This window comes from Prionailurus bengalensis, chromosome E2, assembly GCF_016509475.1.
Source record: "Prionailurus bengalensis isolate Pbe53 chromosome E2, Fcat_Pben_1.1_paternal_pri, whole genome shotgun sequence".
NCBI lineage: Eukaryota > Metazoa > Chordata > Mammalia > Carnivora > Felidae > Prionailurus > Prionailurus bengalensis.
In genome coordinates this window covers 10,419,072-10,442,889 of record NC_057352.1, presented here as the reverse complement: position 1 = coordinate 10,442,889, position 23,818 = coordinate 10,419,072, and the positions used below count along the sequence as shown (strand labels likewise).

Sequence of the window (23,818 nt, the reverse complement as noted above, 5' to 3'; positions counted from 1 at the left end):
AGTTCAACTTCCCTCATTGATCTGATTTGCCTGGCCCTACAGGTGCGACTTTCCATTTTTTGCTGTAGGACGTAGCCCACTTTATGGATGGGGCTCAAGGAATGAGAGCTGGCTCCCAAGGTTATGCACCAAGTAAACAGGAGTTGAATCTAAGTGACTCCCTTTCCCCTCCCTCAGCTCATTTTCCACAATCGGGGCTCATTCTTTCAGTCAAATAATCATAAAGGAAGATGTTGAGGCTGGCAGCTGTGTGTGTTTTCAGAATGCATGCTTCAGCAGTTTTTGCACTGCCTTTCACAACCAAGGCATGTCTGATGTTTCTTGCACTCAGTAGCAGTTGATCCCGTATCTAAGAGTGAGGAAGGACGGAGGGTGACCCAAAAGAGCAAAGTAGATGATAAGCTCTATGAGGGCAAGCATTTTATAAATGTTTGACAATTAAAATAGGGGTTTGACTGGTCTTATTCAATTTGTAGTGCTTGCAAATTTGTAGACATTCACATGTATTTGTCGAATGATGAAATGATTGTACGTTGCAAAGATCTAGGAATTCAAGAAACCTGGGTTCAATCCAGTTCTGCTAACCAGCTCTCTTGACCTTGGGTCAGTCACAAAGTTTGTTGGCCTTAAGTTCCACATCTGCAAAAAGGAGGAGTGAGTGTGACTAAATTTTTAAGGACTCTTTCAACTCTGAAATTTTGACTTTACAAAAAAGGTACTACAAAAACTTTCCTGATTTCAAAGCCTCATTATCCAACACTGCCACTCTTCAAAAGAACTTCAGTTGATTCCGTAGGCACACATTTGCCATAATAGTGACTGAGTACGTACTGTGTCTTAGGGACCAATCCTGATTGTTTCACTTAAGGACCAATTTATTGTAGTGTCGATAGTGATTAATAGTTCAGTTTGAATCTCAGCGGCAAAAATTCTTAGTTATTTAACCTTGGATACATTTCTTAACTTCTCTGCTTCAGTTTGCTCATTTGTCAAGTGGAGATAATAGAATTTACATTATAAGATAGTTGAGAATTAAAGGAGATAATGCAAGGGATGCCTGGCTGGCTGGCTCAGTCAGAAAAGTGTGTGACTCTTGATCTCAGGGTTGTGGGTTTGAGCCTCACGTTAGGTGTAGAGATTACTTAGATGGATAAATAAAAACTTAAAAAATAAAAATAATAGATAATGCATAAATAGTGCTTATGCACAGAAAGCATTGAGTAAATTATAGTTACAGTTATTTGACAAGTATAAGTCACTAGCAACAGGAGAAGGGAAGCTACATAGGAAAGAGGTTGAGATAAATAAGGCCAATGTAAAGTAAAAGTCAGTGGGGTGAGTGGAGACTCCAGAAGGGTGAGGAAGATTGTAAGGGGAGTAGATTTGCCTGAGCAGATTGTGGTGGGGAGCAGCCTTAAGTTCTGTTTTGGATTTTGACAAGACATTGAAGTAAATTTAATGAATGGGCAGTTGGATGGAACAAGATGGTAGATTTGAATGAAAAGTACTTTGCTGTTAAGTGAAGGTGAGATTATCTCTGAAGGAGAAAGTGGTCCAATCTGCCAAATGCTGTTGGCTTTACCATTTATCTGGTTGCACAGACCAGAAACTTAAGAGTTCTTTATTCATCTCTGTCCCTTGGGCCCATGTCCAGTCCCTTGTCAAGTCCTGTGTACTCTGACTCAAAGGATCTCAGCCACCTTTCTTTATTTCTTATTCCAAGCTACCCTCATTATCTCTGATTGGTCACCTCAGTAGTCTTCTCAACTGCTCTCCTGTTTCACTTGTGATTCTTTATAATCCAGTCTCCCCACAGCAGCCAGATTGATTAAACAAACAAACAAACAAAAAAAATCAGATCACACAGTTCTCTGCATAAAGCCTTCCAGTGATTTCTTCTTATATTCAGAATAAAATCCAAAGCTTTTAAAATTCATTACCTTCCATGCCGTGCCCTGTCTGATCTTGCCTATATCTCTCTGGCTCACTTCATTTGAGCTCTTGAATCTTTCTGTTCCTCAAATATGCTAAACCTCTCTCTGGCCTGAGGTCTTTGTGCTTACCCTACTTAAAATAGTCTTATACCAGATTTTTTTATGACTCACTGTCGTCACACAATTAGACTCAATAAAATGAATGTGAATTTGGTAGTCTTAGGAATTTTTAACCATGAGTGGAATTCACTTGGCTTGACTTAACTTGTAGTGTGTATTGTGAATTCAGAGATTGTGATATAAAGGCTCTGTTCATTCCTTCCCAGAAATTTAAGAGGTATTCCTGTGGCAGAGGTCAAAGAGGAGAGAGCAAAGTTGGCAAATATTTATTTAGAACCTACTTGTGTGCAAGGCAACGTGGAAGAGACATTGAAAGAGGAAAACTCATAGATTGTGGTCAGAACTGTATTCTCATCCCAGTTCTGGCCACTTAACTACCTGGGAGAGCTTGGGCACCTTTTCTGAGCCTCTGTTTTCTTTATACTCTAGGCAGACATGAATCCTTTCCTGTGGAAGCGTGATAGTGTACTCTGGGGTCTGTGGAGCCCCTTGGACTTCTAAAGAGACATCTTATGCAATACTTAGGATGTGTATGCTTTTTTTCCAAAAGAAAAATGGCAAAGAACCACAATTAAGGTTTCAGTGAGGTGCTATGTATAATTTTATGCCTCGAACCTAGTGAGCCCTCTGTAGAGGGTAACTACTACCATTGTTGTTATCAGTGGACTATATACAGAATATATCAATGTAATTTTACATTATTTGTGGTATTGAGAGGCAATATGACTTAAAAATATTTTTTTAATGTTTATTGCTGAGAGAGAGACAGCATGAGTGGGGGGGGGACAGAGAGAGAGAGAGAGAGAGAGAGAGAGAGAGAGAGACACAGACACACACACACACACACACACACACACACACACACACACACACACAGAATCTGAAGCAGGTTCCAGGCTCTGAGCTGTCAGCATAGAGCCTGACACAGGGCTTGAACTCATGGACTGTGAGATCATGACCTGAGCTGAAGTCAGACACTTAACTGACTGAACCACCCAGGTGCCCCGAGAGGCAATATAACTTGAAGACCACAGACTTTGGAGCAATATTGCTTAAGTTGATACCTGCTTTGCCATTTGGCAGTTGTGTGATTTTCGGCAAGTTTGTTTGTTTGTTGTTTTGATGCATTTTATTTATTAAGTTCTTATTTATTTTGAGAGAGAGAGATAGAGTGAGTGGGGGAACGGCAGAGAGAGAGAATCCCAAGCAGGCTTTGTGCTGTCAGCACAGAGCCCGGATGTGGGGCTTGAACCCACAAACCGTGAGATCATGACCTGAGCCAAAATCAAGAGTCAGACATTTTGCTGACTGGGCCACCCAGCACCGAGGCACCCCAATATTTGGTAAGTTCTATAACTCTCTTTTCAGTGTATTAGTTTCCTGTTGCTGCTATAACAATTACCACACATTTAGTGGCTTAAAACAACACAAATTTATTCTCTTACAATTCTAAAGGTCAGAAGTCTGAAATCAGTTCCACTGGGCTAAAATCAAGATGTTGACAGGGCCATGTTCCATGCGGAGGCTCTAGAGGAGAATCTGTCTGACTTTTCTAGCATCTAGAAGTTACCTGCATTTGGCTCGTGGGGGTGCATTATTTTGCCTATTACAAACTACAGTTTTCTTCTCTGCAAAATGAGAGTAATAGTGCCTTTTCTTGAAGAGTTGAATACATAAATTGCTTAGAATGATGCTGGGCATACAGTAAGTATTTAGTAAGTGTTACCTATTTTTTTTTTTTTTTTTTTGATGGCTACCTAGTTTTCCATGGTATATACATATCAGGGCAGTGTGGCCTCAGAGCCCCGGATCTTAATTGCTCTCTCTTACTGTTGCCCTTACCAAGTAGCTGATTATCAGCCAATTCCCAGCTATGTAATCTGGGGTAAGCTAGTTGACCTCTTTGTGCCTGTTTTCTCAGCTGCAAAATAGAGATAAGAAGTTACCAGCTCATAAGATTGCCCTGAGGATTAAATAACATAATACGTGTGAAGAGTGCTTAGCACGGAGTGAGGTTTTTAAAAAATATTTTTATTTATTTATTTATTTATTTATTTATTTATTTATTTATTTATTTATTTATTTATTTAATTTGAGAGAGAAAGAGAAAGAATCCCAAACAGGCTCCTCGCTGTCAGCACAGAGCCCGATGCAGGGCTCAATTCCAAGAACGGTGAGGTCTTGATCTGAGCTGAAATCAAAGTGTCAGATGCTTAACCAGCTGAACCACCCAGATTCCCCTAAGACTTTATTTTTAAGTAATCTCTACACCCAACACGGGGCTCCAACTTAACCCCAAGATCAAGTGTCGTATGCTCTACTGATTGAGTCAGACAAGGGCCCCAGCACATAGTGAGGTTTCAGTAAATGTTAACTGTTACTATTTTATTATGTAGTAGATTTATGTAATTCTGCGGATGGACAGCTGGGTTTCTTTTAATGTATTCTATTAATTCAGCAGCTGTTTGAGTAACAGTAAACTAAGTGCCAAGCATAGTCATAGGTGTTAGGGATACGGTGGTTTCTGGACCTTACATTCAAATGGAGAAGTGGACAGTGAACATATGAACAAATTCCAGATAGAAGAGGGTGTGGACATAATTTCGGATTAAGTGGCCAGTGTGGGCTTCTAAGGTGGTGACAGTTGAGTTGACCTAAAGAATTGCTCGTGCAAAAAATGGGGGAAGAAGCAGAGAACAGCTAATGCTGAAGTCCAAAGGCTGGAGCCTGGCTGTGGGCAAATTAGCAGTGGGGAGAATAGGACGATCCAAGATGGGAGCGGTATGCAGGGCTTTGGGTTAAGGAACTTGCATAGGGAACCACTGAAAGATTTGAGCAGGAGAGCAGCATAAACTGGTTTAAAAGATCTCTCTTCCTGAGCAGGGACAGCAGATTGTAGGGGACAAGAATGGAAGCAGGGAAACCAGGTGTAAAGCTGTTGTAGTTTCGAAGGTGAGAAGCGATGGTGTCTGTGGAGGTGAAAGGAAGTGGACGGATGTGATCTTTGTGCACACCAGAGTATTTCTGTAGGATTAATTCCTAGAAGTATTCATACATCAGATATGAATACTAATAGCTGCCATTCATTAAGTGTTGACTATGTGTCAGGTACTATTTTAAGTATTTTTCGTGTAATTGAGCCATAAGTAAGCTGTCGGCTCAGGGTCTTTAGCATGGTTAAGGATTAAAAATACAAATGTGATCTTCAGTGTTGATGGCAGTTGAAAAAAAAAAAAAACCTCCCAAGCAGTCAGAGTCTAGAGCTGTGTAGGATGTAGGGATCTTGGAGAGGCCACGTGGCTAAATGTGATTTATGTCAGAGACATTTATATGTTGCAGTGCTCTAAGAGCTCAGAGGAGGGAGCGCGTACTTCAGTCAGCCATAGAGAGGGGGACTTTTTGAGGAAATGGCATTTGAATTGGGGTTTGAAGCCTGGGGACAAGCTTGACTTGGCCTAGAGAGGAAGAGAGAGCATTTCAGGTGTGTGGAATGCTGGGATGTAAAGTTGACAGGTGTGGGGGGGTAATAAATGGAAGGCAGGTCTGGGTGGCGGTAATCTGGTGGTGGTAGGGGAGAAGGCTGGGCAGGTGGAAGGGAGCCAGTACTGAAGGAATTTAAATGCAGCTTTAGAATTTTTTTGTGAGATTTTTTTGTTTTTTTTTTTTGAAAATCAGAGTCACACCTACCACTAAGCCCTTTTGGTAATTAGGAGTGGGATAGAGGAGTTCAGTAAGTTGAAGTAACATATCGAGCATCTGTTACGTGCCTGGTATTATGCTAGATGCTTTTGCACACAATTTTACCAGGTTGTCAAGGGGATTCATTGACAAGATGTCAGCTCTGGTATCCCCATTTTACAGATGAAAAACCTGAAGTTCAGACAGCTTGTGCAGCTTGTCCATGTCACCCAGCTGGGAAGTGGCAGAACCAGAATTCAAACCTGTCTCCAGACCTAGAGGGCATTTAGTGATTAGCAGTGCCCTTTGAGGAAGGAACGCCAGAGAGAACAGAGCCTGAGAAGAATTCAGGGGGGGTCTAGGGATGAGGAGGCTGTTGGTATTGTTTGAAGATACGGCTTCCCAGAAGAGAGCTGGACCAATCTGGGCCATTCTTGGACTGAAAGGGAACTTGGCATTCTGGAATTCTGGGGTGGGTGCGGGAGGGGCAGTGTCAGGGAAGACTTGTAGACCGACAGTGACTCCAGAGCCCTGGAAGGTACAGCCAAATGCAAGAGTGTTCAGCCTTTCTGATATCAAAGGTTCTTTTTGGAAACATTGCCTGTCAGTATATGCTGATTCTGGAGGGATTGGAGCTCCTCTGGAAAGCCACATGGCCTTTCTTTCTCCACCCACTGGTATAAATCTTTGGTAAGCAATGTACGCTTTGCTAGCATGTTATTTACCTTGCTTGTATCTTGTAGGCCCTCTTTCCAATTCCCTCCTATTCTAACGAAGTGACATTGTCACTTGAAAGGCTCGTGTCCGCTAGCCTGTGGTTGATGGTGGAAGGTCCCCATAGAATAAAAGCGATAACAGAGAAGCTGAGACCCAGACATAGGCCTTTGAAGGAAATTCTGTCCCTATTCTCTCCCTCCCCACATTTTACCCTTTGATTGTATTAGTGAAGGAAATTCAGTATCTCTAGTATCAAGAATCAGTGCAGGACCTCTTATCAGCCACCATCCTCATTAAAGGCCTCTAATTACATGCAAGTGCTCCTAATTTTTAGGACTACTTTTGAAAGAGTTTCTTTTCTGCATGTTCTCCCTAATACTAGTACAAGTTGAAAATGGGCTCATTTCATAAATTAAGAGCAAACTCTTCAGCCAGCCAAACTTGAATTTATGGGAGATCGTTCTTAGTTCTAACTATCCCTTTTCAGTGTGAATAGTCATACATTTGCTGCAAAAATATTAATGGGTTTGATTACAGAGTGCGGCCCAAGACCCTGATGGGGTTGTTTCATAGTACGTGATGTAAACCAATTCTGAAAAATTCTGATTGTGAAACACTTCTGGGTCAAGGGGTTTCTTTCAGCTAAGATTTCGTGGAGCTATACTGCTTTCCACTGACCTCAGATTTAAGTCCAGACTTTTTCTTTTTTTTTAAATATTTATTTAGTTTTGGGAGAGCGCAGGTGGGGGAGGGGCAGAAAGAAGGGGACAGAGGATCTGAAGTGGGCTCTGGCTCTGCGCTGACAGGCTGACAGCAGCGAGTCCGACATGGGACTTGAACTCAGGAACCGTGAGCTCGTGACCTGACTCGAAGTTGGACGCTCTACCAACTGAGCCACCCAGGCACCCCTAACTCTGGACTTCTTGAGACAGCCCAACCTCTGACTACCTTCATTTAGTCTCATCTTTTGTCACTTTACAGACTAGGATGATCCGAACACTTTCCAAATACACCCTCTTTCATGCTGCTACGGTTTTGCTTGTGTGTGACAGCCTAGATAGTAACTTTTCTCACCTCCTCTTCCTGCTATCATACCAGTCTGGGCCATCGTCCCCTCTCTCAACTGGGACACCCTTCCCCCAAGGGTCCCCCATCCCATGGCTTTCTATGGTGCTCAGAGTAAGATCCAGCCCTTACAATACCTGTAAGAGCCTTCATGACGTGGCCCCGGTTCCGTCTGTGACCCGTCTCCTACTGTTCTTCCCTTTCCTCGCTGTTATTTAGCCGCTCTGTCCTTCCTGTCCCTGAAACATGCTGTGCACCCGTCTGCTTTCAGGGCTTTTGCACTTGTTGTTTTCTTTCCTGGAATGCTCTTCTCCCAAATATCTGTATATTTGTCCATTTCATTTTGATTTTTGCTCAGCACCTTTTCAGAAAGGCCTTCAGTCTGCATGCAATAGCATCCTCCATCATTCTCGATCCATATCCTGCTTGATTTTCATCACTTTTTTTTTTTTAATTTTTTTTTTTCAACATTTATTTATTTTTTTTAAGACAGAGAGAGACAGCATGAACGGGGGAGGGGCAGAGAGAGAGGGAGACACAGAATCGGAAGCAGGCTCCAGGCTCTGAGCCATCAGCCCAGAGCCTGACGCGGGGCTCGAACTCATGGACCGCGAGATCATGACCTGGCTGAAGTCGGACGCTTAACCGACTGCGCCACCCAGGCGCCCCAATTTTCATCACTTTTTTACGCCCAACGTGGGGCTTGAATTCACGACCCTGAGATGGAGCCACATGCTCTACCGACTGAGCCAGCCAGGCGCCCCTGATTTTCATCACTTTTTGGTATATCATATATTTGTCTACCTCTATCATAAAATGTAAGCTCAAGGAGGACAGGGATTATGTCTATTTTGTTTACTGATATATTTCTATACCTGAGAAGAGTGCCTGGCACAGTAGGTGCTTAGTAAATGTTTATTTTTATTTTTATTTTTTTTTAATTTTATTTAAAAAAAATTTTTTTTTTCAACGTTTATTTATTTTTGGGACAGAGAGAGACAGAGCATGAACGGGGGAGGGGCAGAAAGAGGGAGACACAGAATCGGAAATAGGCTCCAGGCTCCGAGCCATCCGCCCAGAGCCCGACGCGGGGCTCGAACTCACGGACCGCGAGATCGTGACCTGGCTGAAGTCGGACGCTCAACCGACTGCGCCACCCAGGCGCCCCTCAACGTTTATTTATTTTTGGGACAGAGAGAGACAGAGCATGAACGGGGGAGGGGCAGAAAGAGAGGGAGACACAGAATCGGAAACAGGCTCCAGGCTCCGAGCCATCAGCCCAGAGCCCGACGCGGGGCTCGAACTCACGGACCGCGAGATCGTGACCTGGCTGAAGTCGGACGCTTAACCGACTACGCCACCCAGGCGCCCCTAATTTTATTTTTTTAAATGTTTATTTATTTTTGAGACAGAGCGAGACAGAGCATGAACGGGGGAGGGGCAGAGAGAGAGGGAGACACAGAATCTGAAGCAGGCTCCAAGCCGTCAGCACAGAGCCTGACGCGGGGCTCAAACTCACAGACCGTGAGATCATGACCTGAGCCGAAGTCGGACGCTTAACCGACAGAGCCACCCAGGTGCCCCAGTAAATGTTTATTGAATGAATTCTTTGTAGGATGGATTAGAGCCTCTTTCCTAGATTTGAGGCCTTGGTGCTTCCGTGCATTTAATGAAAACCAAAGTTACTTCGCTGTTGCTTTGGCTTGTTCTTAACGACTCGGTGAAGCTTCCACTGTTCTGTGGCATCCGGTTAACAGTTGTCTGCCTTATAGGCTGCGGGCCTCGCGGGTGCTTCTTGTCGGCATGAAAGGACTCGGGGCTGAAATTGCCAAGAATCTCATTCTGGCGGGAGTGAAAGGACTGACCATGTTGGATCCTGAACAGGTGAGATGTTTGGCCACCTCAACACTCTTTCTTCACAGTCTGCCCTCTTTAGTATAAATATAAACACTTGGAGATACTCTGAATTCCTACATGCCCCCGCCAAGCTGTGCAAGGAGGGCTGGCATTAGTGGAGCTGTGGCCTTTGGCCCAATGGCACTGGCACATCCTAGGTGGTCGACCACTCTCCTTGAGCTTGCCAGTCTGTAAAGTGTAGTTAATCTCTCGCTTGGAGGGTTACTGTGGGGAGGAGAGGGGGTGGTTTTCTTCCTTGTACCTGTACACCACCTGCATGACTAATTAAAAGTGCAGAATTGCCTTGGGGCTTTGTCACAGGTTAGCCTTTACCCTGAGTGATTCGGCTTTAGAAGGTTTGAGATGATGCTCAGGAGGAATCTGTACGTTTGAAAGCTGTCTCAGGAGAGCTTCTTTGAAAAATGTTGGATCAGAGAGGATCTATGCAGACTGCTTAGCATAGTGCTTGCATGTAGTAAGCATCTGATAATTAATTACATCATAGACCATTTAATTGTTGCTATAATAGTCGTTCCCAGCTCCTGTGTAGCTTTTTCTGACCAGTTTCTCCAAGGTGAAAATAACTTCTTTCTCTACATTCTCATGCTATAACATTTTAATTTTCAAAAAAACATTTTAATTGTCTTTTATACAAAAACTTAAGTATATACAGAAGTAGAATAGCATTTGACACCCCATCTACCTGGCTTCTATAGAGATCAGTTTTTATATTTTTTTATCGGTATTTTCTCGCCTGTATTTTTGGACAGTATTTTTATTTTATTAAAAAAAAATGTTTTTTGGGGCGCCTGGGTGGCGCAGTCGGTTGAGCGTCCGACTTCAGCCAGGTCACGATCTTGCCATCCGTGAGTTCGAGCCCCGCGTCGGGCTCTGGGCTGATGGCTCAGAGCCTGGAGCCTGCTTCCGATTCTGTGTCTCCCTCTCTTTCTGCCCCTCCCCCGTTCATGCTCTGTCTCTCTCTGTCCCAAAAATAAATAAACGTTGAAAGAAAAATTAAAAAAAAAAAAAATGTTTTTTAATGTTTATTTTATCTTTGAGACAGAGAAAGACAGAGCATGAGCAGGGGAGGGACAGAGAGACAGACACACAGACAGAGAATCCGAAGCAGGCTCCAGGCTCTGAGTTGTCAGCACAGAGCCTGAAGCAGGGCTCCAGTTCGTCAACCACGAGATTATGACCTGAGCTAAAGTCGGACACTCAATGAACTGAGCCACCCAGGTGCCCCCCCAATTTTTTTTAATGTTTATTCATTTTTGAGAGAGAGAGAATGAGCAGGGGAGGGGCAGAGAGAGAGAGGGAGATACAGAATCCAAAGCAGGCTCCAGGTTCTGAGCTGCCAGCATAGAGCCTGATGTGGGGCTCAAACTTGTCAACCACGAGATCATGACCTGAGCCAAAGTTGGGTGCTTAACCGACTGAGCCACCCAGGTGCAACCCCCTTTTAAAAAATAAAACTTTAGGGGCGCCGCACCTTGGTGGCTCAGTCGGATAAGCGTCTGACTTCAGCTCAGGTCGTGATCTCATAGTTTGTGAGTCCTGGCCCACGTTGGCCTCTCTGCTGTCAGGGCAGAGCCCGCTTCACATCCTCTGTTCCTCTCTCTCGCTGCCTTTCCCCTGCTTGCGCTTTCACTGTCTCAAAAAATAAATAAATAAAAATAAAACAAACCCCAAAACCTCTGAAGATTATGTCATCACATGATACTATTAGTGTCTTTCCTTATAGGCAATGAATAAGGGTCCTGTTTCATACATGGTAACTACCACACACAGAGTGTGGTATAGGCTCTGTGGAAGAAGGTAAATGTTAATGAAAATTTTAAAACATTTATTTTGAGAGAGAGAGAGAGAGACGGCGAGAGAGCGCGCATGTGCATGGGGGTGGGGCAGAGAGAGAGGGAGAGAGAATCCCAAGCCACTCTGTGCTTGATCTCATGATCCGTGAGATCATGACCTGAGCCGAAATCAAGACTCGGCTGCTTAACCTACAGAGCAACCCAGGTGCCCCCCAAATGAAATTTTTTAAAGCTCATCTTGTTTGGGTTTTAGGAGAAAAATCATACCTGGATTTTTTTTTTTTTAATTCTTCTCCAGTGAAGACACGTGGGTTGGCTCACTTAATATCACAGTCACAAATTGATTTTTGACTTGAATTCAAAACCTTCTAAGGAAAGAAATTCCTGCAGGCAAGCCGCCAGATTATTAACAGTCTGAGCTCTTGCCTTTTTGACATTTCCCCAACCACAGTGCCCCCTAGAGGCATCTGGAGGGAGAATTTGTTTGCAGGGAAGGATGGTTTCTAAACATGGAGGCAGGCCCTTGGTGTGGGAAAATGAAACCGGATGGGGATCGTGACTTCCTCATATGGTTGGGAGTGCCGGAGAATGGGGAACCATGATCTAATACTGAGCGGTGTGTGATGCAGTTCTGTCACTGCCTCAGTCCAGTGATGGGTGCCACCAGTGTTACAGTGACCAGGCCGACTCTCCTCCCTTCCCTCTCTGCTTTGAGGACTTACAGTACTTTTCACCTGTCTGGCACTGCAAAGCCTAACTCTTCTGACTGGTTTTCAAGGCCCAACACAGTGGTTCTCAATCCCATCTGTGCTTTGAGTATTAGGGGGGGGGTTTGAAAGTTCTCCAAGTGAGTCTAGAAGTCAGGGAGAGTTGAGAACTACTGGCTTTGTATAACCTGGGCCCAGTCAACTTAGCCTGACTCCTACCTCATATGTTTAGTGGTTCATGGACACACTTTGGTTGTTCTGCCTTTTGCAGTTTGCTTGTACTTTTTTTCCGTGACTGGGAACATCTCAGGGAGACCGTGCTACCTAGTGCAAAAGCTCTGGAATTATGTAGATTTGGGCTCAAATCCTACCTCTTCAAGCTGGGTTAAGGCTCTTAACCTCTCAGAGACTCTGTTTGCTCATCTATTAAAAATTTTTTTTTCTTATTTATGTATTTATTGTAGTAATCTCTGTACCCAGTGTGGGGCTTGAATTCACAACCTCAGGATTAAGAGTCACATGTTCTACCAACTCAGCCAGGCAGGCACCCCTCAGTGTGCTCATCAAGGATGTTAATTCCTGCCCTACAGAGGTTTTCATTTTGTTTACATCAGCAAACATCCGAGGGTACCTGTTGGCTGCCCTGAAGCATTCTAGATCCTTATGATACAAAGATGCACAAGATTTGGTTCCCATTCTCGGGGTTTATTCCATAAACCGGAGCAGCCTACCTGACTCAGGTTTTGGTAGGGGGACACGAACGGCTTCCTGGAGCTGTGATCTTAGTTGAGGCTTAAAGAACAACTGGAGGTTTCTCAAGTTGAGGGGCTGTATTTTAGGCAGGAGACATTATTAGCAGTGGCACAGAACAGCATGGTAGAAATAGAATATAGCAAGCAGTGCTGTTTGGTGTTTTTAGAGTGTGAGGCCCGAAGTGGTGGGGGTGGATGCAGGCTGTAGGTAAGGGCCAGATCACGAAGGGCCTGTTAGTAAGCCTTGCTGGAAGCTCATACTCAATCCTCTAGGTGGTGAGGATTTCATTTAAGAGTTTCAAATGTGAGACAGGTGACCTAGCCAACTTCCGGCTCTTCGTAGATCACTAGCTACTGTGTATGATTGGCACAAGGTCTGGGGCAGAAGACCACTTAGATAGAAGGCTGCATTAGTAGTTTTTGTTGTTGTTGTTGTTTTATTTTTTTCTTCTATTATTTTGCATTCATAGTTTAGGTGAGAGATGAGAAGAGTCTGAGTAACAGCACTGTGATAGAAACGGCAAGAAGCACTTGAGGTGAAAATACCAGAGGATAGAATCAGTAGGATTGTATATGGGAATGTAGGGAAGGCAAGAAATGACTGCAGCAGTGAAGCTCCCTCAAGGTGCTGGACGCTGTTCTAAAAGCAGCACTTGTAGTATCTCATGTAGTCCTCACAGCAACTCTGAGAGTCAGGGATTATCATCCCTATTTTACAGAAAAGGAAATGAATTGCGGGCCCACCAAAGGTCACAGTAGTTGCTGTGACCAGGACCCAGACAGTCTGACTCTTTGTAGAGCCCATGCTCTTAGCCATCTCAGCAGGTGGCTGCTCTCAGGCAAATATCAGGGATGTAAAGACTGGGTTCCTGACTCAGGTGACTGGATGGGTGGTTGGTAGGCTCATCAACAGACAAAAGAAAAAAAAATAGTCAAATATGAAGGGCCTGCGGACTTACCCAGGAGGAAATATCTGGTGGGCAGTTTAATAAAGGTCTCAGATGGATCAGGAAGCAATCTGTACCTGTAAGAACGAAAGAAGCAATGAGCATGGAGCTATGCCAAGTGGAAAGATGAGTGACTCTGAGATGGAATCCTGGGGCCGCCACACCCAAGAGGGCCCACGTGGAGACTGGGTGTCCGGTGGGGCAGGAGCAGAGCGGCACTGATAGAGTGATTAGTTAGTGTACTGTTTTTCTTAACCTCCTCATTTTGCACGTGATTCCCATGTACTCGCTCGCTCAAGGGCACACAGTTAAAGTGATTGAGCCAAAGATTTGAATCCAACTTGAATTGTTTCAGAGCCTTGCTCTTAACTTCTATGATGTACAGCTTCTCAGTGTGAAATGAGATCCCTGAAGAAGCAGGACAGGAAAGGTCAAGGAGACTGTTAAAGGGCTGGCCTTGAAAGGGAGGAGGACCAGCTCATTTCCTTGGAGAAAAGTTAGCAAGTGCGAGTATGTGCTCTGGGTAGTTGGCCAGAGGAGAGGAGAGAGATTGTTTGTATTGAATCCAGTCTTGGTGAAGGTAGCAAAGTCATACTGGAGATTAATGGTTAAATTAGATGTTTGATGTGGAAAGAATGGCTCTGTGAACAGTGGGAATCTGTAACCCTACTGGCAGCTGTCAGGTGATTGTATTATCTGGATTTAAGGTTCTTCTCTGCTGACATCCAGCCTCGTGGGTGAAATCCTCCCTTTGCTCCAGCCCCCCTCTTCTTTCTTTTCTGAATTTTAATTGAATTTAAGAGTTCATTTCAAGCATTCTTTTTTTTTTTTTTTATTAAAAAAAAATTTTTTTTTTCAACGTTTTTATTTATTTTTGGGACAGAGAGAGACAGAGCATGAACGGGGCAGGAGCAGAGAGAGAGGGAGACACAGAATCAGAAACAGGCTCCAGGCTCTGAGCCATCAGCCCAGAGCCTGACGCGGGGCTCGAACTCACGAACCGCGAGATCGTGACCTGGCTGAAGTCGGACGCTTAACCGACTGCGCCACCCAGGCGCCCCTCAAGCATTCTTAATTATGTTTGATTTTTGCCCTGGTTTGATTTTATTTCTTTAGCATATTTGTGTACGTATGTATGTATGTACGTACATATGTACGTATGTGTGTAACTCTGCACGCAAACGTGGGGCTTGAACTCAGGACCCTGACATCAAGAGCTGTGTGCTCTTCAGACTGGGCCAGCCAGGTACTGCCCCTCACTGGTCTGATTTTTTTTTTTTTTTTTTTAATTTTTTAAAAAGGTTTATTTGTTTATTTTGAGAGAGAGCAAGAATGAGCAGGGGAGGGGCAGAGAGAGATGGAGAGACAGAGACAGAGAGAATCCCAAGCAGGCTCTGTGCTGTCATTGTGGAGCCCCAGGGCTCCATCTCACAACTGTGAGATGATAACCTGAGCTGAAATCAAGAGTGGGATGTTTAACCTACTAAGCCACCCAAGTCCCCCTCACTGGTCCGATTTTAAACCAATCGTAGGCAGGGACTACATCCGTTAAACTACTGTTGTTTGTCTAGGAGTATCCTTAAAGTTTGGCACAGAGTAAATATTTGGGGTAAATTCTTTGCACTGATAGTTGTGTCACTATTAGCAGTTACAGATTTAATCGTGGAAGAAGAAAGAGTGGACATTTCTGTTTAGAGTGAATTTTCTTTACAAACACCAGGGGGTGCTCTTTAACTATCAACGCGAAGTGAAAAAAAAATTAAAATGTCTCTACTTGAAAGCCTTCGAAGGATTGAGTGTATGGAGGATACATTAGGCAAATTCCCACTGGAACAGTAATACAATTAAATTGTAGGTATTTTAGTTATGCTTTGAAATGGAAGGGTTCGTTGTCTTTGAAAAATTTTTTTTCCCCAAAATTCACGCATTAAAAAAAAAAAAAAATTATTCCTAGGTATCTCCAGAAGACCCCGGAGCTCAGTTTCTAATCCGTACTGGATCTGTTGGCCGAAACAGGGCTGAAGCCTCTTTGGAGCGAGCCCAGAATCTCAACCCCATGGTGGATGTGAAGGTGGACACTGAGAATATAGAAAAGAAACCTGAGTCATTTTTCACTCAGTTCGATGCTGTAAGTTTCATAAAGAGTGTAAAATCTTTAGGCTCAGTACATTGCCTTTGTAGTCTCAAGTCTTGTATTGCCTTAGTGTATGTGCCTTATTAGCATATTGCTTTTCCACGTTGAATGTGTCGGTAGGTAGATCCAGTCTGTTGGTTCTGCTGTGGCTGTTTGTGACTTGCTGTCTGCTGGTTTCTTCTTTGGGCATATGTTCCTTTAGACCAGGTTTCATCATTGGTGTTTTGTATTCCTTCCAGAATCTTTGCACATAGCTTTGGTACATTTTATTGCAAATGTTTTCTCCTAAAAACAAGTTGGTAGTTAATTTCTGTAGTAGAGGCTTGCTTTTTTTTTTTTTTTTTTTTTGGTTAGAAATATCAAACTACAGCTTGTGTTTTGTCTTAAAAAAAGAGCACACCTGATCCTGGTCCGTGTCTGTCTCTTTCACACAGCCACTTTGACCACGTTGCCATGGATAATGAGACAAATTCACTAGTCATAAGCCAAATGAGGCATATCCAACCTCATTTGGTTTCACTGCCAGATCTGTGGAGAGGTGAAAGGATAAGTTAAATTCGGTTCCAGCGTCTGTGACCTTCAGACATGGTTCCCTGGACCCAGGAAAAGCTAAACAAATGTTGGATAACCATGAAATAGTCACAGATGATCTACTTGTTTTTTAAATGAAAGGCCCATAACACGAGAGGTTAGAATTTGGGTTGGGTAGTTTGTTTTTCCACATTGTTATATTTCATATGTGCATCTGTTCAAATATGTGCTTGGAATGATGGATCATCTGTGCGTTTTGTCTGTTTTTTTGTTTTTTTTTTTTTCAATTCTCTCTTGTATCTTCCAAGTATTGGAACATTTTCTCTTTGGACTGTTTGGACCATCTTCTCTTCATTTCTTTATCCATAGTAACCACATTTAGTTAATTCTAGCTGCCCCTTGAATTTCTAGCACTTAGAGAGAGGGTTTCTAAGAACCAAAGCACCGGGCCGGTTGCTTGTATAAAGCCTGTGTGCTGGGTGAGGTGACTGCCTCATTGGGCCACGTTTGACTGGTCCTTGGAGATTTTACATTCACTTTTGACTCTGCAGAGTTCCCTTTGGTCGCTTGATTGCATGTTCAACTGTGGGTATCTTGCCTTTTAGATATGATTTTTTTTTCCCTTAGGTGGCTGCATCCTTTGAATGACACCAGAGGCACTCATTTCTGTGGGCTGTTTCGGTATTCAGGCTGCCAGACAGCAGCAAAGAGGTTCTGTCAAATGAAAATATCCTTTTGTAACTTCTTCTCCAACTTTCTATGTTTAGAAGAAAACATGTGCAATTTGGAACTTGTTTTCATAGCCCTTATCACAGAGTTTCTCCTGAAAAGGTGTTTTATGCCGTAAAATTTAGCTATTTCCAGTGCTTCAACTTACTGGAACACAACCTAGGGGCCTCAGAGCAACATTGATAATTCCATTGAGTGAATCACCGGTTCATTGTCTACGTCTGAATGGAAGGTCACTTGGTGTGTAACCTTTTCTTTTGTCCTCAGATTCAGATAAAGTTTCACTTTGAAAACTGTGGAAAACTGTGGAAAACTAATCTCAACGGGACTTGTTTATCTTTTTTATCTTAACCTATCAATCAGAAGAAGGGGGAAAAATGCCCTCGTATTTAAAGTGACCTTTGGGTCACTTAAAACTGGTTTTGCTTCTTGTGATAGCTTATTCAGATTTTAATAGATTTAGTAATTTAAAAGTAACTTACGCTAAATTGTTACTGTTTTTTTCCACTTCACGGAAACTGTGAGATGTGGTTTGTTTATGTTTACAGAATAGAGGAAATAAATTCATTGAATAGCTTTTACTTTCTAGCCAAACCCATTTTGTTTTGATTGCTGAAAGTAGAGGTCTTGCAATTTATATTTCTCCTGAAACCTGCAACTTGTCTTTTGTCTTCTAACCATAGGATCCAAAGAACCTGTTATACCAGTTCAAAACTGGCTTTAGACATGCCCAGAGAGACTGTTCATTAAGATTTATTTAGACATCAGGGCAGTGATTCACAGTTTGCAAAACTCACACCCAGCGAAATTTTTTCTTTCTGCAGGTTTGTCTGACTTGCTGCTCCAGGGATGTCATAGTTAAAGTTGACCAGATCTGTCACAAAAATAGCATCAAGTTTTTTACAGGAGATGTTTTTGGCTACCATGGATACACATTTGCCAATCTTGGAGAGCATGAATTCGTAGAGTAAGTTTTGGGAGAGGAGGGGAGAACGTAACATTTTCAGAAAAATACAGTTTTACTCATTGGTGGAGAACAACCCATCTAAGGAAAGTGTTCTTAGAATATTCAGAAACCATTTCATTTTCAGCTCACTGATTGTATAGGTTGTGTGTTCAGAATCGTAGGAGATGCAGCCCCGTCTTCCAAAATAATGTTCTGATCTAAATCCTAAATAAAGCAGAGTTCTTTAGGAATCAAAGTACACCATTGTGGGTATTTGATGGGCCTGGACTTCAGTTGGCGAAACCACACACCTCCTGTATAGGGGAGGCTTGCTTGGATTGCCTTTCTCAGTTTTGGCTTCTGTGTTTTCAGGTTGGTAGTAAAGTGAGTACAGAGTAGTCAGATGGGTAACTCTGGAGGCACACTCAGCCAGTCTACCTGGGAAAAGCTCCAAAGTCCAGACACTGCTTTGGTGTAACAAACACACCTCATCCTCTCATTTTGAATATCAAGGTTGCAGACCGTGGGGATTCTCACATGATGGGACCTGCAGTGGTTTGAACTTGCAGCTTCTAGATGAGAGATGGCAGATGATACCCGTATTGTAAAACTCTGTGGTGGGTTTTTGGCTGTTGTTTCTTGTATGTCCCTTGCTAATAAGAGGTAAAAAGACACCCTGTGTGGTAGGTGAAGCTTCCTACCAAGAATCAAGAATTGGCTTCTGGGGCGCCTGGGTGGCTTGGTCGGTTAAGCGTCCGACTTCGGCTCAGGGCATGATCTCACGGTCTGTGAGTTCGATCGCCGCGTGGGGCTCTGTGCTGACAGCTCGGAGCCTGGAGCCTGTTTCGGATTCTGTGTCTCCCTCTCTCTCTGCTCCTCCCCTGTTCATGCTCTGTCTCTCTCTGTCTCAAAAATAAATAAACGTTAAAAACAAAAAAAGAATTGCCTTCTTTTGTTCAGCTTCTTTTAAAAAAAGCTTTTTTCAACGTTTATTTATTATTCAGAGACAGAGACAGAGCATGACATGGGAGGGGCAGAGAGAGGAGGAGACACAGAATCTGAAGCAGGCTCTAGGCTCTGAGCTGTCAGCACAGAGCCCGATGCAGGGCTCGAACTCATAAGCCGCGAGATCATGACCTGAGCTGAAGTCAGACGCTTAACTGACTGAGCCACCCAGGCACCCCTCTTTTGTTCAGCTTCTTAGGCAAATCACTGAAATTTCTCTGGTCTGCAAGTCTTTTTCCTTTCATCCTTCCTTTCTTTCTTTCTTTCTTTCTTTTTTTCTTTCTTTCTTTCAGTTTAAAAAAATTTATTTATTTTAGAGAGAGCACGAGCCGAAGAGAGGGGTGGAGAGAGAGAGAGAGAGAGAGAGAGAGAGAGAGAGAGAGAGAGAAAGAAAGAAAGAAAATGAATCTTAAGCTGGCTCCATGTGGAGCCCAGTGCAGGGCTCAATCCCATGACCTTGGGATCATGACCTGAGCTGAAATCAAGAGCTGGACGCTCAACCAATTGAGCCCCCCATGTGTCCCTGGTCTGCAAATTTCTTGTCTGTAAAATCAAAATGAGGGAAGGGCAGACATGTTCGAGATTTCTCATAACTTTGGCATTTATGGTTTTCAGAAACTCTAGTTCTCTTGGCATACTAGAAATAGAGAAGTCACAGTAGAGAAAACAGCCCAGGTTATCTTAATGTGAGTTCCCCATGGCAGAGGGGAGGAATTAAGTTTGGCTTTTATTTCATGATTCAAGTGAAATTTATAAAGCTTATTGAGAGCTTGCTATATGCTAGGCAGGTGTGCTAAGCAATTTATTATTGTCTTTTTTTAAGTTTATTTATTTATTTTGAGAGAGAAAGTGCACAAGCAGGGGAGGGGCAAAGAGAGAATCCCAAACATGTTCCATGCTGTCTGTCAGTACAGAGCCCGACTCGGGCCTCTATCCCGAGGACCGTGAGGTCATGATCTGAGCTAAGACCGAGAGTTGGACGCTCAACTGACCAAGCCAGCCAGGCGCCCCTGTTATTTCTCGTCTTACAGTAATTCTGTCAGGGATTGTTATTCCCACGTGGTAGGTAATTTACTTATCAGATAATCATTGGCCACCCTCGGATTTGAATCCACCCAGATCTGCCTGACTCCAAAGCTTTTGCTCTTAATTGCCATCCTATTCTGTGAGCTGATGATTCTCTTTTTGTTCTAATGGCATGATTCCGAGAGTAAACTCCGTTCCCTCGCTTTGTCACCCTCTAGGGAGAAAACCAAAGTTGCCAAAGTTAGCCAAGGAGTAGAAGATGGACCTGATACCAAGAGGGCAAAACTTGATTCATCTGAAACAACTATGGTCAAAAAGGTATGTGTACTGTGAAGGGGTCAAAGATCGGAAACTTTGGAGCCTTGTAGGGGACGGGCAATTACATCTGCAAGCAGGGGAAGCACGCGTGTAGTCTTGAAGAGGGAGGTGGGGTCTGGACAAGCCGGGCCAGTGCTCGTCCCACTTAAAGGGGATGACTGCTGCTTAGTGGCAGCCAGCTCTTGCCATGAAGACGAGTAGGGACCCAGTGATGCAGGGTATGAATTTTTAACAGAATTGGAGATGTGTTTTTTATAGGCTCTGTCCCAAACTTTTAAATACCACCAGTCTGTTCACCTTGGTTTGAATGCTGTTCCTTCACCCCATGGAGACAAAAGAAAACGTGCCTGCAGGACTGACGTGGTGTGTGGGCCGATTTGGGCTTCTAGTATCTGGAGCAGTATGAGAACCACTGTTCTTGAGCAAAGGCCATCCCTTTTGCATAAAATAAATCTTGGGGGGGATAGTTAGATAATTTAGGAAGGTCCTACCTAAGCGGGCAGGAAGACAGTTTAAGCTTGAATTGCATGTGCTTTGCTTCTTTACGATGAAATGTTTGGGGTCGTCTTTCCACCAGATTACCTTTTAAGAATAAAGGCCTCCGTGTTGACAAGTGTTACTATCCGGTGTGTATTTTCTTGTTTTCAGCCTGGTTCGCGCAGTAATTTAAATTCGTTTTACAGAGAGAGGAGTGGCGGGGACTTGGAAGGAGATGATCTCGGCAGCTAGTGTTGGAATCTGAGAAGGGAGTCATGCGATGGGGGAGACCAGACAGAAGGGGCCAGGATTGGTTTTGTGGAACCGAGGAAAGACTTGACCGAGCCCATATTTACTCTTTGCTTTGTAGTTTGAAATGTTGAGAAAGAAAAACAGCTGGTCGGAGCTTCGAGTTAAAATTGCTCTAACGGGGGGATTCTGAGAGTGCAGAAACCACAAGAGAGACTGCAGAAACCACAGAAGTGGAACTCTGTCGAGTTTCCCGCAGGGCTGCGCTGGAGATTTTCGTCTTCTTGCTCTGTATGTTTGTGTTGGAAGAGTTTGCTGCTGGGAGTGTGATACAGAGGAATTATTAAGCCCTAATTTTGGTGTCTATTCACAGGACCGGTAATTATCCAGAGTGAACATTGGTGTTTTGGCCAAAACTTGGGTCCTTTTCTTTCTTCCCTCTTTTCTTTCTTTCTGAGGCCCAGTCGAGCTCTATCTGAATAGCGCCGTGAGTTCGGTGGGGGGAGATAAATTGTTAACTAACGGAGGAGCACAAAAGGAGCTTTGTGGGTGCTGTCAATTCATAAATCACACCCTCTTACAAGTGTGACACTTGGCCTTGGTGTGAAGGGTTTTATGGCCTAAAGGCCTTCCCTGATTGAGGCGGGTCTTTTACATTCAAATGGGGAGAGCGGCCAGCTTTGTTAGCCCTTCACAGCTGGAAGTTTCCCTTGAGTCAGTACTGGTGGTGCCCACTGGGGCAGATCTGGAAACCCCTTCGGGGGGCCACTTTAGCGAGCTATGAGGAGAATGCGGGCGGCCCTGGTAGGCCCCCGGTGGCCTTCGCGTACCATTCTTAGGGCTCTTCAGTCACAGGGCTCCTCGTGCAGCCTCTTCCCACAGGGGCCGAATCTGAAGGTATCAAAATATTCCCCAGCTGACATTGTTAGTCAGCTGTTTCACTTGGACAATGCAGGCCTGGATTCCAGCCCCGAGCCCTGAAGGTTGTGAGGCATGCGGTGCATTCCTCACTACGGTCCCTGGGTCCCTGGGATTCCGAACCTTGCCTTTGTGCCACCTCACCGAGCCCCCGAGAGCGCCGTGGAAGGACCCGCTGTGACCGGTGGGGCTGCCGCTTCGCCACCGCAGTTTGGGCAGAGACCGCTCCGTGATCTTGAAGTTGTCTTCCAACTCAAAAATTCCTTGATTGAGGTCATGCCCTTTTGCCTAAATTGTACAGAATGAGTAGTTGGGTTATGCTCAAAGTGCAGGATGGGGGCGGGGAGGCAACCACTTCCTGTTTCCTGCGAAAGGTTTCTGGTTAGGGTTCCCTCCCCCCCCTCCTTAGGTTCAACCAAATGTTGTATAGCCACGTTTGCTTCAAGGTACACATTGTGCTCCTAAATTAGAAACGCTTAAAAAACAAAGAGGAAAAATAGAGCTTGTGGTTTTCACACCGCTTCGGAGGATATTGGGCCTTTCTAACACATGTGTCATCATGATAAATACAACAGTGGGAAAACGCATAGCCCAGAGGTAGGTGCTCAGTGGTTTGCTTCCTTTGGTGCCCAGGAAAAGGTAGGAGACAGACTTCATCAGAATCAGGTCTTGGGCACGAGCCTCATGGGGAGACATCATCAGTGCACAATAGATAAGGAGAGAGCAGTAGTTTTGTGATAGAGAACTGTCCAGAAAGGTTTCCCAGAGGAAGAGTTGTTAGAGGCGGCACGTGAAGGACAGTTTGCCAAGCACCGAAGCCGGGACGGGCATTTAGTCACAGGAGATAGGACCGACAGAAAGCACAGATGTAGGAACAGGATGAGTCTGGCTTCCCTCACCCCCAAACAGCCAGCTCTTTCTGCATCTGTGAGTTGTAAAATGCCTACTGTGTGCAGGGCCTCTGTTGGGTGCAGGGAAGCACCTCCAGTCCTGTCGTCTCCACGTACAGCGGTCACTAAGAGAAGTTCCTTGACCTGCCCGAGATCGATGGGACCGATTTGGAGGGGGGACACAGGGGCTGAGGGCACTGGCTTGCACTGCGACTTAAAAGGTGAATCCTCTTGGAGTTTCTAGGATAATTTGAAGTTTTATGGGGATGATGGGATAAAATATGCAAAACTTGGGACCTTTCTGGAAAAACCTTTAGGGTGAAAGGTCTCCTTTATTGTTAGATGCTGCCAGACACCAGTAGATGCCCGGTGGTGGTTGCTCTCCATAACAGCTCTTTAAAAATTAAAGACAAAGTAGGATTTGTTGGGGACATGCTAAGAAATACAGATTTAATTTCACCTCTGTTTCTGAAATAGTAGGGGACTAATTTGGGCCCTGTTAATACTCTTGTCATGAATCAGTTGTGAAATTCCACAGTTGAGTAGTGATTCGTTATTTTGATCCCCCTTTCTGAGCAGTTTATGGACAATTCATCTCCTCTCACCCCCGTCCTGAAGGGAACATTCCAGGGACAGACTGGTTTCAGCCTTCCTCTTTTAGGTGGCATCTGGGTTTGGCACAACGAGGGACTTGTTAGGGTCTCTCCCACTAGAGTCCAAGCTCTGTAGGGCAGGGCGGATCTGTTCGCCACCGTGTTCCTAGTGTAGCACCGGGCACGGTCCTACCCGGGAAATGTTTGTTCAGTGTGATGTGGCTGCTCCTGTGACATAGTGTGTTGGCTTTGGAGGAGATCATTGTCATTTTATTTTATTTTATTATTACTATTACTTTTTTTGGGGGGGGGGTGGGGAGAGAGTGTGAGCAGGGCAGGGACAGAGAGAGGGGGACAGAGGATCTGAAGTGG

The 23,818-nt window shown here is 44.3% G+C and overlaps 1 protein-coding gene across 4 annotated transcripts in view; it reads left to right on the top strand.

The window, feature by feature from the left end:
• The window catches only part of SAE1 (SUMO1 activating enzyme subunit 1), a 75,514-nt gene that overhangs the window by 3,903 nt on the left and 47,793 nt on the right, over positions 1 to 23,818 (top strand). For 2 of the 4 annotated variants that reach the window (XM_043598579.1, XM_043598580.1), the window contains exons 2-5: positions 9,287 to 9,398; positions 15,585 to 15,758; positions 17,849 to 17,991; positions 20,220 to 20,319. In XM_043598579.1, the coding sequence (XP_043454514.1) occupies positions 9,287 to 9,398; positions 15,585 to 15,758; positions 17,849 to 17,991; positions 20,220 to 20,319 (529 nt within the window). Of the gene's footprint in view, positions 1 to 9,286; positions 9,399 to 15,584; positions 15,759 to 17,848; positions 17,992 to 20,219; positions 20,320 to 20,577; positions 20,939 to 23,818 lie in introns of those variants that run through there. The other 2 variants (XM_043598582.1, XM_043598581.1) reach the window with 2 other exon arrangements.